This window comes from Strongylocentrotus purpuratus, unplaced genomic scaffold (assembly GCF_000002235.5).
Source record: "Strongylocentrotus purpuratus isolate Spur 01 unplaced genomic scaffold, Spur_5.0 spur5_scaffold_11, whole genome shotgun sequence".
Lineage (NCBI taxonomy): Eukaryota > Metazoa > Echinodermata > Echinoidea > Camarodonta > Strongylocentrotidae > Strongylocentrotus > Strongylocentrotus purpuratus.
The window spans coordinates 17,034,428-17,051,429 of record NW_022145596.1 but is presented as its reverse complement, the minus strand read 5'-3'; the positions used below and the strand labels follow the sequence as shown (position 1 = coordinate 17,051,429).

Below are 17,002 nucleotides of genomic sequence, written 5' to 3'. Positions count from 1 at the left end.
AATAAATTGAATTATTTTGATAGTACTTATTTTCCTAAATAATTCAACTGTTCACTGCACTCATTCTTTTGCTTTTGTTGTCACTTGGATGCCATCTTTGTCATGAGTATAAAGGAATTTGTGTGCATTTTTTTGTGATGAACTCATTTGCTTCATATGTGGAAGAAAAGACAGAATTTGTATTGAATTGACAGTGTTTTACTTGAGATTTCAGTTTGATGTAGTTGGCCACGTATAGACATATTGGTGTAGGAAACAAGCATACGTGTTTCAGATTGCACAGTATAAAGGGACCATTCTCAATTTACGGGATGATTCTTTTCTGTGTATATTCATTTGAAGTACAATCATAAGACAAGTATAAAGGTATCGCCATCTACCGCTTTCTAGGTCGCTGTTATTTCGTAATATCTCCTCTCATTTTGCCATCATAATTCTTACCCTTTGCAATAAATCATGTCTATTGCTTTAGGCAAGGCGATTATCATTGCGGAGTAACAATGCTCTTACAAGCAAATCAGTACTTTCACAGTTTTCCGACATCCTACGACTCCGCGTCAGCGTCCCTCTACCCGTAGGCCCCTCACAAGGGCGCTTGACTGAAAGTTCATCAAAATAGCGTAACGGATGAGCCAATAAATTCAGCGGGAAATATAATATATTGTAGCCCCAAGCATTGCATATTATTGGGTGTATTGTCCGAGCAATTTGGTATCGATGGTGTACATTTTCCTCCCCTATAAGATTAAACTTTTTATGTGTTCACCACATAGGACTCGAGTGGCAGTATTCTTTTCTCAAATACATGCTCTACTTGGCAATAGTGCTATCGATATATTTAGGGTTTTTGTAAGTCTGAAAACATTTCTCCTGTGTATCTAGATGTGTTTTTGTTGATGGTATCATGGTCAATGATCAATAGTGATCATTTGAACATTTTAATGTGCCTGTGTTTCAACATTTTATACAAATTGAGAAGAGTTTGGCCATTGCACAAAGAAAAAGTCATCAACAACAAAAAACTCTCAGCATTCAATGAGAAAATGATATGAATTCTTATATTATATCCCCTAATTCTTATTTTTCTGTCAACATTTTTAAAATTCTATTTTCATACAGTCGATCAACTGATTTTGAAGTGCATCGTAACTGGCTAGCCATCACACACAGCCTTCCCATTTCCAAATGGTATTTTGAAGTAAGTAAATTTGAAGAGTGTAGTAGTGAAAGATTCATTTTCACTTCATTGTTGAAAAAGGAATACAATTTATGGGAACGTATTTCAACATGTACATGTTTTTTATTTGACAACAAAATATTAAAAACTAACAACTCTTACACCAAATCGAAGTAAGTGTTGTAGTAACAAAATATTTAAAACTAATAACTCTTGTACCAAATTATATCAATGAGTGGAGAGTTTAAGTTATAAGGCATGTCCTACAGTTTATTGTAGAAAAGGAGAAAGCTATTCACACTTCTCAAAATTGTGTCTTCTTCTTGAAGGACACTTCGGAATGGACCCTGGATTACCCACCATTCTTTGCGTGGTTTGAGTACCTCCTGTCACAGATCGCAGTGCTCTTTGACCCCGAGATGCTAAAGGTCAATAACCTTGGCTATGCCTCGTCGGCCACTATCCTGTTTCAGCGTCTCTCTGTCATCGTAACGGATCTCGTCCTGGCTTATGCAGTCAAAGAGTAAGTCTCTTAAAAAATCACGGGGCTTGTCCTTTGTTTTTGCATTTTCACTTTGTGCTGTGCAGTCTGCCCAAACACATGCTAATATTATTAAATATTTATATATTCTTCAATTTGTGTATATATTTGTGTTTATTAATTTATTTACTTACTATTTACATAGTTAGGGGTGTCATGGTAAAGTGGTCCATTCACTTGATTGTCAATCCATGGTTTGAGGGTTTGCATCACAGCCCAGCCAGGCACTACGTCTTTTGACAAGGCATTAATCCGCATTTGCCACTCTCCACCCAGGTGTAAATGGGTACCTGGCAATTGCTGGGGTATTTTGTAAGGCCCTCAGTGAGAACAGCATTGATGCTGATGAGACTTCCCTGGGTTAAAAAAAAATTGTTTGTTTTTATACATTTATTGATGAATTAATTGATTTGTTTGTTTAATTATTTGATTTATTTTATTTATTTTTCCCATCTATATGCCTTTCTATCTACATGTATTCATTCATTCGTTCATTAATGTACTTTACATTTCTTTAAACTATCTGAGGAGGAAAGGTGTTATTTTGTACCTGAAATGAAATAATTTATTTTAAGTTAAAGTTCTTTTCTTTCAGTCATAAAACCTACAAAATAATAAAAAGTGGATGTATAATTTATACATAATTGCATACAACCTCACACATGAGATAGAAGCTAGACATCCCTAGAGTCATGATAGAAAAGAGTGAGTGTGGTTAGGTCCAATTATGTATAAATTATACATCACCTTTTATAATTGTCTTTGTTTTATGATTGAAAGAAAGGAACTTTAACTTAAACTAAACAATTTCAATTAAAGTGCAAATTATCATCTATCATCCTCTGTTAGTTTGAATTGTGCTATCACATAATATTGAAATGGATGGTCACGTTTGTTTTTCTTTTGTGTGTGTGTATAGTCTACTGGAGAGAGCTAAATAGAATGAGAATATTGTTAGCACTCATAGTTGCGTTGTAATTTGTACACGAATACCAAATTGCAGAGGTGCAAGAAGTCAGAATGCAAGACCTTTTTCTAAATGTGGTAACACAAGATGTTGTTGGTCACAACCGGGTCGTTGCTCTAGTTACCCATAGTTTCTCCTTCTTCCTTGAAACGGATCTGATTCTGTCACTCTAGCAGACTACCTCGTTTGTTCTCAATTGATTCGCTGGTAGGAATCCGGTTTCCGTAAATCCCCCTTGCCCGGTCGGTTTCTACTCCAGGAGGAGCGCTTGAAAGAAGAGGCCTAATTGTGTCATCACATTATCCTTATTTTCTTATGAAGGGGGATTCAATGAAAGTATGTTAATATTGGGCTCATCTCCTCATTCTCTTTCTTTCATTTAGATTTAAACTAAACAGGCCAATCTTTCTGTGAATCAAAGAGATCGCGACTAGGTAATGATCTTCAATCAAAGACTCTCTTTTTTTCACTTTTCTTTCTTCATTTGGCCGGGAAATCCAATTTCACTAGATGATGCCCATCTTATAAAACAGTAATTGCTTTTCAAATGCGATTAATGTCCAAAGGTTTTCTTCATTCAGGTTTTGAAGGGAGAATAATTTTTCCATTTTATTACTTCCAGGGGCTCTTTGGATCTTCTGTAAAGCATAAATTTTGCTCTTTCTCATTCTGTTTTTGTCCCGATTTTCTTTTGAGAACATTATACCATCTTCAGTAGATATGAACATACTTTGTGAAAAAAATCATGCTTTTTTTATTAGATTTATTCACTTAAAGGGACTTGGTAACATTGTTCAGATGAGAGATAGTGGTGCTAAGGTAGTGACTTCAATGCTAGATGTACAATAAAAGATAATCTGAAAATTTAAGTGAAAACAGACTATTATTCATGGTACAAATTGGGAAAAACTGATCAGATCGATTCCTTAATTCTCCCATCTATATTATTACAATATTTAATTACATTTTAGGTGAATGGAAATCTCACAAAGCAATAAAATGGCTCTATATTCCATTCCAGACATTTAGGTGTTGACAGATATTGTATAGCCTGTTTTATGTCTTTTTTTCATGGAAAAACGGTTGGGAAAATTCAAAAATGGTTGTGAGAATTAACTGTTAATCACTGTTAGAGGGAGTCGTACATCGACTCCTTCAAAGAAAACCATAGATATCTTTGTGGTTTGAGAATTTTTTCAGGATTTTTTGCATGTCAGAGGGTTAGTACAGTAGAGGGAATATAGTAAGTAACATTTTATACAACAATTAAGTAATTTTTTTCATCAACCTTAACAATGTTACCAAGTCACTTTAATATTACTTTGTATCCTCTTAGAATCAAACATGGGGTATATAAAGAAGGGTTAGTTTGCTTTAGTTTAAATCACAGACTAGCAATTGAAGACAATTCCATTTGTAAACATTTTGAAGGGGGGCCATTTTCTTGAAATAGATAATAGGTGATAATTCAAATGAGTTTTATTTTCTCTTTTACTAAACCTCATTCAAAGTTAGAGTGTATAGATCTATTTAATCTCTCACAGCGATTGATCGATCTTGTTAGTCTTGCATGAAATAGAAATATCACAGTGCATGATATTAGAAACGAGAACTGAGGACAACCTTCCAAAAGTCATTACATAAACATACCCTTGATGTCGAGATCAATAACACCAACGCCATCTGCCTCACTTTGCTCATAAGTATTTTCAGGGAAGAATCTGACACAAAACAGGTGCAATGAAATCATAGCTATTATTGATATTTTACCGGTATTATGAGGTAAAGATATTATGTAGAAGGTGGCCTCTCTCTGTCTCAGCATGTCAATGCTACTAAACCTCTTTAGAGAAGGTTGATGAGGAGCTCATCATTTTGGGGGAAATTTTTTACCAAAACACCTAAGTCAAGTCTTATCTTGCAGAAAGGAAATTTGTGGAGGCTGGAGAGAAATATCGGGGGTCTATGTGAGTCCCTGTTTACATTGTAAACTTCTTCATTGTAAACTTTTTCAGGAACTGGAGTGAAACTTGGGGAGTCCTTGTGTACTGCACAAGCCCTCTTTAACGGTCCAGCAAGCTGAATTGAAAATCAACTCTATGGCTCGTATTCAAGGAAAGTTTGAACCCCGTGCTGGGTGTAGGCTATTATTCAAAATTGGGTTTAACAATAAGGGTTTAACAAAAATGGTTAGTCTAAGGTCTACATCTAAGTGTTTCCTTCTGTTAAACGTGACTTTAGAGCCAGGCCTAACTGAATAACGTAGATATAGAGACAAATGAAGGTAAATCTACTGGTAGTTATTCTTTAATTTCGTTCATATCCAGGAAAGTGTACAGTTTCAGGGGCTCGGACTTTACCTCTGGCATTTGAAATTTGATACAGGATTAGATTTCAAAGCACTCCAGCTTATCTGTTCACATCTACATGTACAATGTACGGCACTTAAAGCCAATTTAGGAGAGAAGTGTGAGCAAAAAAATTGTAGATGCCTGCCTAAAGTCTGACATTGACTATCACAATTCACTTCCCAGTTGGGACGAGGGAATAAGCTATTGTGGTTAAGCATGTACTGTTACCGGTTGATTGCCCAGCTAAACTCCTGAGTCCCCAGAGGCCCTCGGAAATAGAGTTAAATGGTGGATGCAACAAACGTCTTGACATTTTATCGCTGTACCCTGTTGCTCTCAACCGGGAAGAAAAGGCTCCCTCTGTGTCTCCGAGGAGCTTTAGGAGAGTCGCTCCCATAAGAGCATTTAACAATCGCTCTTTTTTTTTTCTTTCTCTCTCTCTCTCTCTCTATCTGCCTCTCTCTCTATCTCTCTCTCTCTCTCTCTCTCTCTCTCTCTATCTTCCTTAAGTCTCTCTTTCTATCTCTCTCTCTCTTTCTCTCTCTTTCTCTCTCTCGCTCTGTCTCTATGTCTCTCTCTATCTCCCTCAGTCTCCCTCAGTCTCCCTCAGTTTTTCTTTCTCTCTCTCTCTCTCTCTATCTGCCTCTCTCTCTCTCTCTATCTCTCTCTCTCTCTCTCTCTATCTCTCTCTCTCTCTCTCTCTCTCTCTCTCTCTCTCTATCTCCCTTAAGTCTCTCTTTCTATCTCTCTCTCTCTTTCTCTCTCTCTCTCTCTCGCTCTGTCTCTATGTCTCTCTCTATCTCCCTCAGTCTCTCTTGCTCGCTCTCTCTCTCTCTCTCTCTCTCTCTCTCTTTTCCTTTTCTTATGAAACAGTATGTGTTTTGTGATTTCCTTTTCACAATTTCTTCTAAAAGCAAAAAAACAATATTATGTTGTTGACATGGATTGATGTAACTAATGTTAATCACACACATTTATTCTTTATATAAGAAAACATTGATAAATGTCTGACTGATATTTTTGGACACATATAGTCGCTCCCACCCCATTTTTCTTAAGGTGATGTAACAAACAGGAACATAAAGAGAAATGAAAAGGAAAGACTTTCTTCCTTGTTAATGACGCAATTCAGATGTAGAGAAGAGAAAGATTAGTGGATGTGGTTAAGAACATTGCCCTTTAAAGGTTACATGCCTTTTTTTTCCAGTGAAAGGGGATATATGAATCCTCTAAAAGATATTTATGTGATATCAAATTTCTCATGAGCATTCAAACCGTCCCCCTTTTTGAAAAATAGGAGAATAATCCTCTCTCTTTTTTCCTCTGTCAGTTCCCTCTCCTTGTTCAACTTTCTGTCCTCCACATTTTGTATACATGTATTCTGTGCCCCCCCCCCTCTCTCTCTCTCTATCTCTCTCTCTCTCTCTCTTTCTCTCTCTCTCTTTCTCTCTTTGCATTTTTTCGCCTCGAAATTGCCCATCAGTTCATGTATTTAGAGCTAGTCAACATGGCAACCTGATCGTTTGCATGGTCAGAGTACTTGTAAGCTGTGCTGTGGTCAGTACTTGACGTATTGACCCAATCACTTTAGACGTAACACAAGCCTTTATTATGCATTCATTAAGGGAGGGCAGAAAGAGAGCGGTCAGTGCAGCCTATAAAAGGCTACAAAGAACCCAACAAAAAAGAATAAGTGGGAAACATCTCAAAAGAGAGACAAAGTGAGGTGAGGAAAAATGTGAAAGATAGAGAGGGGGGGGGGGAAGATTCAACATTCAACGTTTTATTGGCCATATTCTACATAAAAATTTGTTTTCCACTGGTTTTACATACAATATAAACATGGACAAAATAATGAAGAGAAAGATAGATTGAGAAAGGGAGAGAGAATGAAATGCACAGAGATTAAAGATAGAGGGAACTGAAATAAGATCAGGCATCCAGTCGGAAAACAGCACTACATAATTCTTGTATGCCTAAGTATATAAAAAGTGGGTCGTGTTGGAAAAATTCCGACCAAACATCAGTTGTGATTTGTTTTCATTGCTCCACCATCACTTTGCAGAAAGAATCAAAGTTACAAACATTTGAGATGCATGAGTATTTTGGGGTGTTTTCATACTCACCTAGGATTTAGCCCCCACCCTACCCCAAGCTTTATTTTATTCATCTTTATCTGAATCAATATTTTGATTGGATTGACAATCGAGGGCAACAACTTTAAAACCAGGTAGCTATTTACTGAAATCTTCTTCTTTTATAATCCTCAAAACCAAGGTCAAATACTTAACGAAAACACAGTAAACCGGTCAAGAATGCATGGCTCGTGTCGATCTAATTTGCATGCAATGAAGTTAATCAAGCCTTCTGCCTCGCTGCACTAATTGCAACATTTGTGACCCGAGAGACTGCCTACATAGCGTTTCTTTTGGCAACATCATGGTATTTATTTTGGGTCACAGTCCCAGAAACATTCACAATGTAAGCATGAATCATGAGCAAGAAAAATACCTCTGTAGTTTCACTGTCTGTCCATCTTTTCCACATTTCCATTTTTATAATAATCCTTAAAGTTATCCCTTTAGAAGCATAATCAGAAAGATGCATTCAAGCTTTCTGGTTTGCTGCACTAATCGCAACATTTGTGACCCGAAAGACTGTCTACATAGCATTTCTTTTGTTAACATTGCGGTATTTATTTTGGGTCACATTCCTAGCATGATTCACACAAAGTAAGCATGAATAAGGAGAAAGCAAAATACCTCTGTAGTTTCACTGTCTGTTCGTCTTTTCCACATTTCCATCTCATATTTATGACAATCCTTAAATTATCCCTAAGCCTTTTCAGCATGATACATTTGATAATGACGGAGGCACATTGTAAATAAACTTGTTTTTATCTAACTTTTGTATTCTTTAGTGATAAGTATGTTTGACTGAGTTTTTCCCCCTTCTTGTCATTCTTCTTTCTTCTGTCAGTCTCTCTCAATCCCTCTCAACCTTGCTTTGAATAATTCACCCTCCCCCCTCCTTTCTCTCTTTCTCTCTCTATCTCTTTTTCTTTTTCTTTTTCTCTTTTTCTCTCTCTCTATTTTTCTTTTTCTCTTTCTCTCTCTCTATCTCTTTTTCTTTGTCTCTTTTTCTCTCTCTATTTTTCTTTTTCTCTTTTTCTCTCTCTCTATTTCTTTCTCTTTTTCTTTTTCTCATTCTCTCTTTCACTCATTCTCTCTTTCACTCAGTACATGTACAGTATGTTCCAAATTGTTAAATGTGTGCACACATATGATATTATCCATGAACATGTCAAGAAAAAGACACATTTAGTATATTGTCTGATATGAAAGAAAGATATTACAGAAACAAGAAGGCATTATTTCCCGGCTATTTCATTTTATTTATTGTATGTTTTTATACATACAAACAGAATAATAACAACTGAGAATCGAAAGATATTGTCATTATGAAATTCTTGTGATCAATATTGCACTCTTATAGTCAATATGTAGAAAAAAGATATATCTGTTATTGTGTGAGAGTAAAGAAAGATGTGAGAGAAACAAGATTGATTATTTCCCACTTATATTCTTTTACCAACATCGTTATGTAAGCTGTATATGTACATATCAAGCATGATAACAAAAGCTGAAAGTCTGTATTAATATGATTTTCAATACTGTGCTATTTATAGTGGGCATTTGAATAAAAGAATACATTATATCTTTAATTGTGATAATATGAAGGAATATATTGTATAAAGATTTATTGTTTCCCAGCTTTTTCACCAAAGGCATTGTGTAAGCTGTAGATTTCATTTGAAACATGATTGACAAAACTAAAAATCAATATTAAGACATCTTCATATGCTGTTATTCAATGCTGTACCCTTTATAGTGAGTATAAATTCAAGAAATATATTTTGCGAACAAGACTGAATGTTTCCGCTACTATTTCACTATTTTGCATTGTGTAAACTGGAGGTTTCATTCAAGCCTGATGCAAAAATTAAGAATCAATATTTATCTGCAAACTTGACTATGCAAATACTCTACTGTTCAAAGATTATATTATTATTAGTTGAAAGACATGTTTCATGAAGAAGATTTTAAGAGACAAACATTTAAGTATGATTATTTGTTTCATTGTTTGCTTTCAAACATTCCAGGGTACTTAAAATTCACAGAAATGTTTGGATCTGAAGAAAAATAAAACTATTTTTGCCCAAAGATGGTATCATCTTAAAAATTTATGTTTAAGAGTATTTACAATTCTGGAATTCATATTGAATTTCAAGAATTTAGAAGAGGAAAAAAAATAATAGCATAAGACACAATATATAAATATTGGTTGTACATGTATATCTGACTTTGGCATGGCACTTAAGGGACCATTAAAAACAGCTTCTGACCGTGGAAAGATATTCACTCCACTTGATTTAATGTGAAACTACAGTAGATTTGGAGGATTTCATTCTCTTGAATAATTGAAGACTGCAACATGAGAGTCATTCAGTTCTCGGCTGAGTAGTTTGCACAAAGCATCTGAATGTGTTATTAATGTATTGCAATATGGCAGATCATTTCATAAGGGCCCTTCTGGAAAGCATGCTTATTGCTCAAAAACTTGAAAGTAAGCAAGTGAGAGGTAGAGTATTATTACTTAAAGTGTTTTAAGGGCTTTTAGAGGTTGTCAGGGCTTAGGAATGATGTGGAAAAATATTGGTTTTGAAATAAACATTCACTCTTTTCTCTCCCGCCACTTTCCCCCCACCGAGAGAGCCTAAAGAGGTCCAACGGGATTCCAAAGTTCATGATTCTTTCTTTAATGCAAAAATATTATTTGGAGAAAAAATCAAAGAGGTCCAATGGGATTCCAAGGTTCATGATTCTTTCTTTAATGCAAAAACATTATTTGGAGAAAAAAATCACACACCAGACTAATCCTGTATTTGCCAACTTTGGATGCAGTGACTTGTAGTTGGTATTCAAGGACTTAATGAGGATATGTGCATTGCATTTTGAAATATGTTTAAATTCATAAATATTTCACTCATTCATATTTCCTATTTTGGGAAGGTCCTGATATTTCTTTCATCGTGTTGAATAAATATGAGTGAGAATATGATGCTGTGTCTTCAGTCACGGTTGCAGAGTTATTCATCATTTTGTGTGCGACACAAAGAGCTGGGGAGATTGAATCATCCCTCTTTCTCTTTTTTTCTTTGAAAGAATTTGAAACACATGCTATCTCTTTATTTCTTCATGTCTACTGATCTCTTGTCTTTTAAAATATGATGTATGTCTTTATCTTATGCCTCTATTTTTATATCACCCTTTCACTCTCTTCCTCCCTCCCTCCTTATTTCTCTCCCTCTCTCCTTACCTCCTTCTCTCCCTCCCTCCCTCTCTCCTTCCCTTCCTCCTTCTCTCCTTCCCTTCCTCCCTCTCCCCTTCCCTCCCTCCCTCCTTCCCTCCCTCCCCTCCCTCCTTCCCTCCCTCCTTCCCTCCCTCCTTTGCTCCCTCCTTCCCTCCCTCCTTTGCTCCCTCTCCCCTTCCCTCCCTCCCTCCCTCCTTCCCTCCCTCCTTCGCTCCCTCCTTCCCTCCTTCCCTCCTTCGCTCCCTCCTTCCCTCCCTCCTTACCTCCCCCATCTCGTCTTCCTCTTCCACTCTATATCGGTATATCCATATTCTAGGGGATTGATAACCAGATAGATGCTAGTTCTATGATAAATCTCTTTTTGGCAAACTTTTCATTTCATGTGTTGTATTTATTTCCACGTCAAGATAAAAGACAATATTGTATAATCTTCACAATAAAAACATATATAATGAGATATCTGAAGCAAGCGGATCATGAAAAGCACATAAATGGCTCGTTAAAAAGGATTCCAACAAACAGTGTTCATATCTACTATAGATGCATGTAGGCAGTATGTAATAAGGAAATGAAAGGGTTTCAAATACAAACAATAAGAGTGGATGCATTACAGTCAAACCTGCTTTAGCAACCACCTGTATAGACAGACCACCTGTCTACAAAGACCACATTTTCGTTTCCCTAGAAAAATGGTTTCTCATTGAAACATGTAATAAAGAAACTTGTACATAAAGACCATCTCCCTATAAAGACCATTTTTCATTTCTCTTTAATAATTCTCTTTATATACAGGTTTCACTGTATAAGGAGGGAGAAAACTGAAGTGAAAGATATTGTGCCCTGCAGAAGGATGCAAACAGTGCATAGACAACAAGGTGCATTTCAAAAATTAAATACATAAATGAATAAAATTATAAATTAAAGTGCTTTCCAAAGTAATAACCTTTCTCTGACTACATCTACTTATCAATTTCAAGTCCATACATCATCTGAATTGATAGTGGTATCATTACTTCAACAAGCAAGGGTAAAGAGAAAACATCTTGTATACCGGTACTTCAAAAAATTAATAAATAAAAAATAATGAAATAAAGTGCTTTCCAAAGTTATATCCATTCTCTGATTACATCTACTCAACAAATTCAAGTCCATACATTGTCTGAATTGTTAGTGGTATCATTACTTCAACAAGCAAGAGTAAAGAGAGAATATCTTGTATACTTCAAAAATCCATAAATAACTAAATGAAAAATAATGAATTAAAGTGCTTTCCAAAGTTATAGTCTTTCTCTGACTACATCAACTCAACAAATTCAAGTCTGAATATCATCTAATTTGTTAAGGGTATCATCACTTCAACAAACAAGAGTATACAGTTGCTCTTAAGAGATGAACTTTTTATTTCATTGGTATCAACCGGCTCAGCAGATGCTCCAGTTTATTGATCCCGTCATATGATTTCTAGAAATTGATTTTTTTTTTTTCAAAACCAAAAATGAGATGTTAAGAAAAAACAGAGGTGCAAAAAAACAGAGGGGGCTTATGAAGGTAGTCACGATGAGATTATGGAAATAAAATTCAATAACTGCGTGAAAAATAACACTTCTGGTTCTATATTCAAACCATGGAATCCACAAGGACCCTTCAATGTTCCCTCTGGTAATATAAAGCTGACTTCATTAAAAGTTAAATGCTGATACAACTCTAAATATAACTGTACTGTCTTCACAATGGTGTTTACTTCTTTGTGTGTGTGCGTGTGTGTTTGGGTGTGAGTTGCTGATTTAATCCTGGACTGATGGAAGACATTGAACCCATCATTTTTTTCTTTATTTTTTCATGTTTTGCACACTGTTTTCATTCATCTCAACCCAATTTGATCATGTGATTGGCCTCTTGATAAGTTTTATTCTTATATTTATTTCTGTGATGCTTTGCTCAGTATTTCTTCTACTTTTATACAGTAATGTACATCTACTTGTGAAGCCAAGGATTTTCCTGATAAAACTAACCATATGATTTGTTTTCTAATTCTTTTTTTGTTTTGTTTTTTGTTACCATCGAAACCTTACTGTCTGATGTTAGTTACTTGGCATTCCCATCGTGATTTTGTTGGGAAATGATCAACTCTTGAACAATTTGTCTGTCTGCCATTTTGTTTACTATATTGGGAACCAAGACTTCATGGTTTTTATCCAAATTCTTGCATTTCTCTGTGTATGATAGCAACAATTCAGACAGGTGTGAAATTTCATCTTAGTCAGACATCTTCAACATGATTTTTTTTGTTATCTCTCTCTCTCTCTCTCTCTCTACATGTGTATCTATCTATCCCTATCCCACCCTCTGTCCGAATTCTGTCTCCCCTCCTTTTCAAACTCTCTTTTTAAAACCCTTCTCCCCCTCCTTTTTATACTCTCTCTCTCTCTCTCTCCCTCTCTCTCTCTCTCTTTCTCTCTCCATTTTTACCCTTTTTTTTCCACTCAAATGAATATGATTTTGGAGGGTACGTGTTTGAGATGTGCATACACGTACATGTATGTCCACTTTCTTTTATTGTTCATCTGATCTGCTGATTTATCACTCTCTTGGCTTACTCTTCTCTACATCAGTGTCCATCTTAGTTTTCTCTATAATGTCATCTGTATGGATCAGAAGAGTGTTAACTCTGTGTAAAATGATATGATTAAACACTCTTCTGGTTCCAAACAGTATATGTTCTTTTGTGTCAAGCAACATGTACTTTCATTCCATCTTCCTTCTGTACTATATTCTCCTAACTCTACAAACAGAACAGCACTTCAGTTGCTTTGTAACAATTCATCAAAACCCATCTGCCTAACTCTACCGCTTTACCAAAATGAATGTTCTTTGATTTGCAGATTTTGCCTAACTCTACCCAAGCCGCGGGAGGACGGTGTACGGGGGTGGTCTCAGCCCGGCTTCACTCTCTCCATCCTCCTCGTCGCTAACTTTGGTCTTCTCATCATTGATCGTATCCTCTTGAAATAGCATCTGTGAGAGCGAGAAAGTCATTAATCCTATGTAAATGATGTGTGTTAACGCCCTTTCTGCTCTCACTCTCAGCAGAAAATTTCATCAATGCCTTAATATTCATTATTGGAGTGTTTAATGTTGTTAATATCCATCTTATTTTCTGCATGTGGAAGGATAAGAGTGAATTCAAGTATTTAGTCCGAGTTGTAGGCATGCTGTAAGCATCTGTTGAGAGCGAGAAGGTTATTAATCCTATGTAAAATGATATGTTTTAACGCCCTTCTGACTCTCAGCAGTCAATGTTATCAATGCCTTAATAGTACTGAGATGTTTAAAGATAAAGTTGAGTTCTGGTCATGCGATTGCATTGTGAAAGAAACGGTGTGGAATCGATCAGAAAAAGTTGATCATAATAGCAAGTAAGTATTGGTGACGTGTACTGCAATGTTCTGGAATCATCAAAATGATAAGAAATTTGGCCCAGTCTTGGTAAAGTTACAAGCACTGTACACAGAAAGATGTATATGGGACATGTGGCATAAAAATCTGTCCCAATTTTTATGATGTTACATCCCATATCTATAATATTAAGGCATTTGAAGAGCCATGCTTTTCAGGGAACATTTTTTTTATCTGATTTTTTTTATCTGATGTTCTTTCACACTTGCATAATACAATGATAACGCTCACAAATTTCACCTCTTCCCAGAACTCAACCTTCTCTTTAATATTTGTCATTGAAGTGGTTATGTTATTCTTATCTGTCTTATTTTCTGCATGTGGAAAGACAAGACGGAATTGGAATATTCAGTAAGATTTGCGGGCATGTTGTAAGCATCTGTTGAGAGCAATTGATCTTCTGTAAAAGAGAGCAAATTCATCCTATGTGAAATGATATGTGTTAACGCCCTCCTGGCTCCTCATTGATGCCTAAATATTTGTAATTGAGGTGGTTAATATTATTCTTATCCATCTTGTTTTCTGCTTGCGGAAATGTCAAGAGGGAATTCAATTGTTCTGTCAGAGTTGTAGGCATGTCACCAATACATGTGTTGACAACTTATTTTGGTTAAGTCATGCTATAAATTACTTGTTAAAGGCGATTTACGATAAGTACAAGCGTCAAAACAGTGCGACCATGAAACGTTTGTTGATGTAGAGAAAATTTGAATCAGTCGTCTGAATTTTGGATCAGAGGTCTGAATTTTGGATCAGAGGTGAAGAATTTCAGGTTAACGAATGCTAATTTGTAACACTGCCGGGTAATATATTATCTTAGTCACCTACTGTACATGTATGATGTGCTTATTAACTTCATTTCAAACAAACTGTGCTTCTATAATTGATTTGTTGATTTCTTTTTATCAACTAAAATCATAAGAGTCTGGCATGGGCCCGTAGTTGACTTACAAGTACTACTTTAAAAGTGCTTAATATACATTTTTAACAAAAATTGAACTGAAGATATATTCTTGTATAAAGATGTGTACACTGAGTGGTTAAGATTTCCTTGACCCGTTCTTCATTTGTCAGACATTCATTTTCAGTACAATGGCTTTCTCTTTGGGTTAATGCTGTTATCCATCACAAGGATATGCCAGGTACATCCCTCTTTCAATTTGTTCCAATCATTAGGCCTGTCTTCATCAGCTCAAGTTTGCCAGATGACCCTCTAATTTTATCTATCCCGACCGCAAATTAGCCAGTTAATTTGCGTCTTCATCAGCTCGTAGTTGCAATTAGCAGGATATTTGGTTGAGAAAATATCATGGGGAAATGTCGGTCTTGTTTACAAAATATCCCGCTATTTGGGAAATAACGGGCTAATTTGTGCCCGTCTGAGCTCGTTTGTGAGGAGCATATCAGTCTGGTGAAGACGCAATTTCAAGCTTCGGGATAATATTCTGAGTCTGAAAATAGCGGGTTATTTGACAACCTCGAACTGATGAAGAAGACAGGCCTATTGTCTTAACCCAAATCTTTGGCAGCTTGATACAGATGGGGTACAGATAAGATTGCCCCTGAACGACGACCTAAAGCCCTTTCTTGGGTGCTCGATGACCAGAGAGTAAGTGTTACGATTCATTGACAATATAAATCAGTGCTTGGAACTGTAGTAATAGTTCATTTCCAGTTTTAGGATTGTATTTGAATTGTTATTTTTTTTTTAAGTCTCAAGGACGTTTTTTCAAAATTATTCATTTGTATTTAGAAGTGAGAACAGGATTTGTAGAGGGATATCGGCTTTCAATTAGTAATGTTTTCTTTCTTTCTTTCTATAAATCTGTTGACTCTGGTAACCAAATTGCTGTCTACAACTGTTTTAGCATTTTTCTTTCCTTTTTTGCGGGGGGGGGGGGGGGGGGGGGGGGGCTGTAGGGGTCATATCCTCCAAAATGTTAAACTTCATTTACAAACATAATTTATTTGTGTATGATAAATGGTATGTTAAAATGAGGTATTAAAAAAATGGCTGTGATAAATTATGTACCCTCTGTGTACTTTCATGGCAGTCAACAAAGAAGATTTATATTTAACATGAATTTCTGTATTTATTTCAAGATATCAACATATTCATTTTCCCATGCACTGGTACATGTTTGTTTTTTTGCATAAAAAAGTAGAATCGAATCTGATGAACGAGAAAACACAAGTGCATATCTATATCTGTCAGAGTGCTCTCATCAATATCTAATATATTCCCAGTAGCCCATCTATCCAATTTTTTAGTCGTCAAAATGCATGATTCTTCGTAAATGAAGCTAAATTTACGTAAGTCCAGCCGGAAAGGAAAACAACCCTCTTTCCTTGGACAAGGAATAACGATCAACCAGAGATAAGTGTGGACTTACCCCCCAGTCTTTTTGAGTAGTCAAAATGCATAATTCTTCATAAATGGAGCTTAATTCAAGAAAATCAGGACAAGTAAAAAGGCCAGCCGAAAGGAAAACTGGCCTCTTTCCTTGGAAAGCGAATGACGATCGACCAGAGATGAGTGTGCAGTTACCCCTTCCCCCTCCCCCCAGGCATACATCAAACGGTCAGTTGGGAGCAATTTATAGAGGACTTGCCTCCAGTTGGAATTAATCCGCGGTAAAGCAATAAAAAGTGACCCTGACACTTCTCCCCATCTTTTCCAACATCCAATCTCCTCTTTCCCTAACCCTCTAGCCCCATTTACACTGGAGAAAACCCAATTTATTATTATTTTTTGTAAATACAGTTTGGGAAAACCCATACAGGACCGTCTGTGTCCCCTGTTTCTGATTGTTGTGAGTTGTACCCATGTGCAACTTGTTGCTTCACTAAATGTGACAGTGCAGAAGGGGGGCGAGTCACATGAGAAAAAACAGGACTAATTCACCATTGTTTTGAAAGCGAGCATTTACACTGCGAAAACCAGCAGAGTTTTGGCCAGCATTAAAAAAAAATAGGGTCTTTTCTTGCAGTGTGAATGCCTTTGTCTTCCCCTTACACACAGCCTTGTCTCCATAATCCAACTGACAGGATTAGCCTTGTTTCAAGATCCATGATCGCCCCAGTTTTGCGTTAATCTACACACTTATGAAATGGAGAGTGGCTGCCTGGCAAGCAGT

General features: G+C 36.2%; 1 protein-coding gene across 1 annotated transcript in view; it reads left to right on the top strand.

Annotated features, from left to right (window-relative positions):
* Positions 1-17,002, top strand: part of LOC581546 (probable dolichyl pyrophosphate Glc1Man9GlcNAc2 alpha-1,3-glucosyltransferase) — a 37,366-nt gene that overhangs the window by 7,815 nt on the left and 12,549 nt on the right. The window contains exons 2-5 of the mRNA XM_030980828.1: positions 1,120-1,198; positions 1,507-1,700; positions 13,292-13,404; positions 14,940-15,007. Coding sequence (XP_030836688.1) covers positions 1,120-1,198; positions 1,507-1,700; positions 13,292-13,404; positions 14,940-15,007 — 454 coding nt within the window. The remainder of the gene's footprint in view (positions 1-1,119; positions 1,199-1,506; positions 1,701-13,291; positions 13,405-14,939; positions 15,008-17,002) is intronic.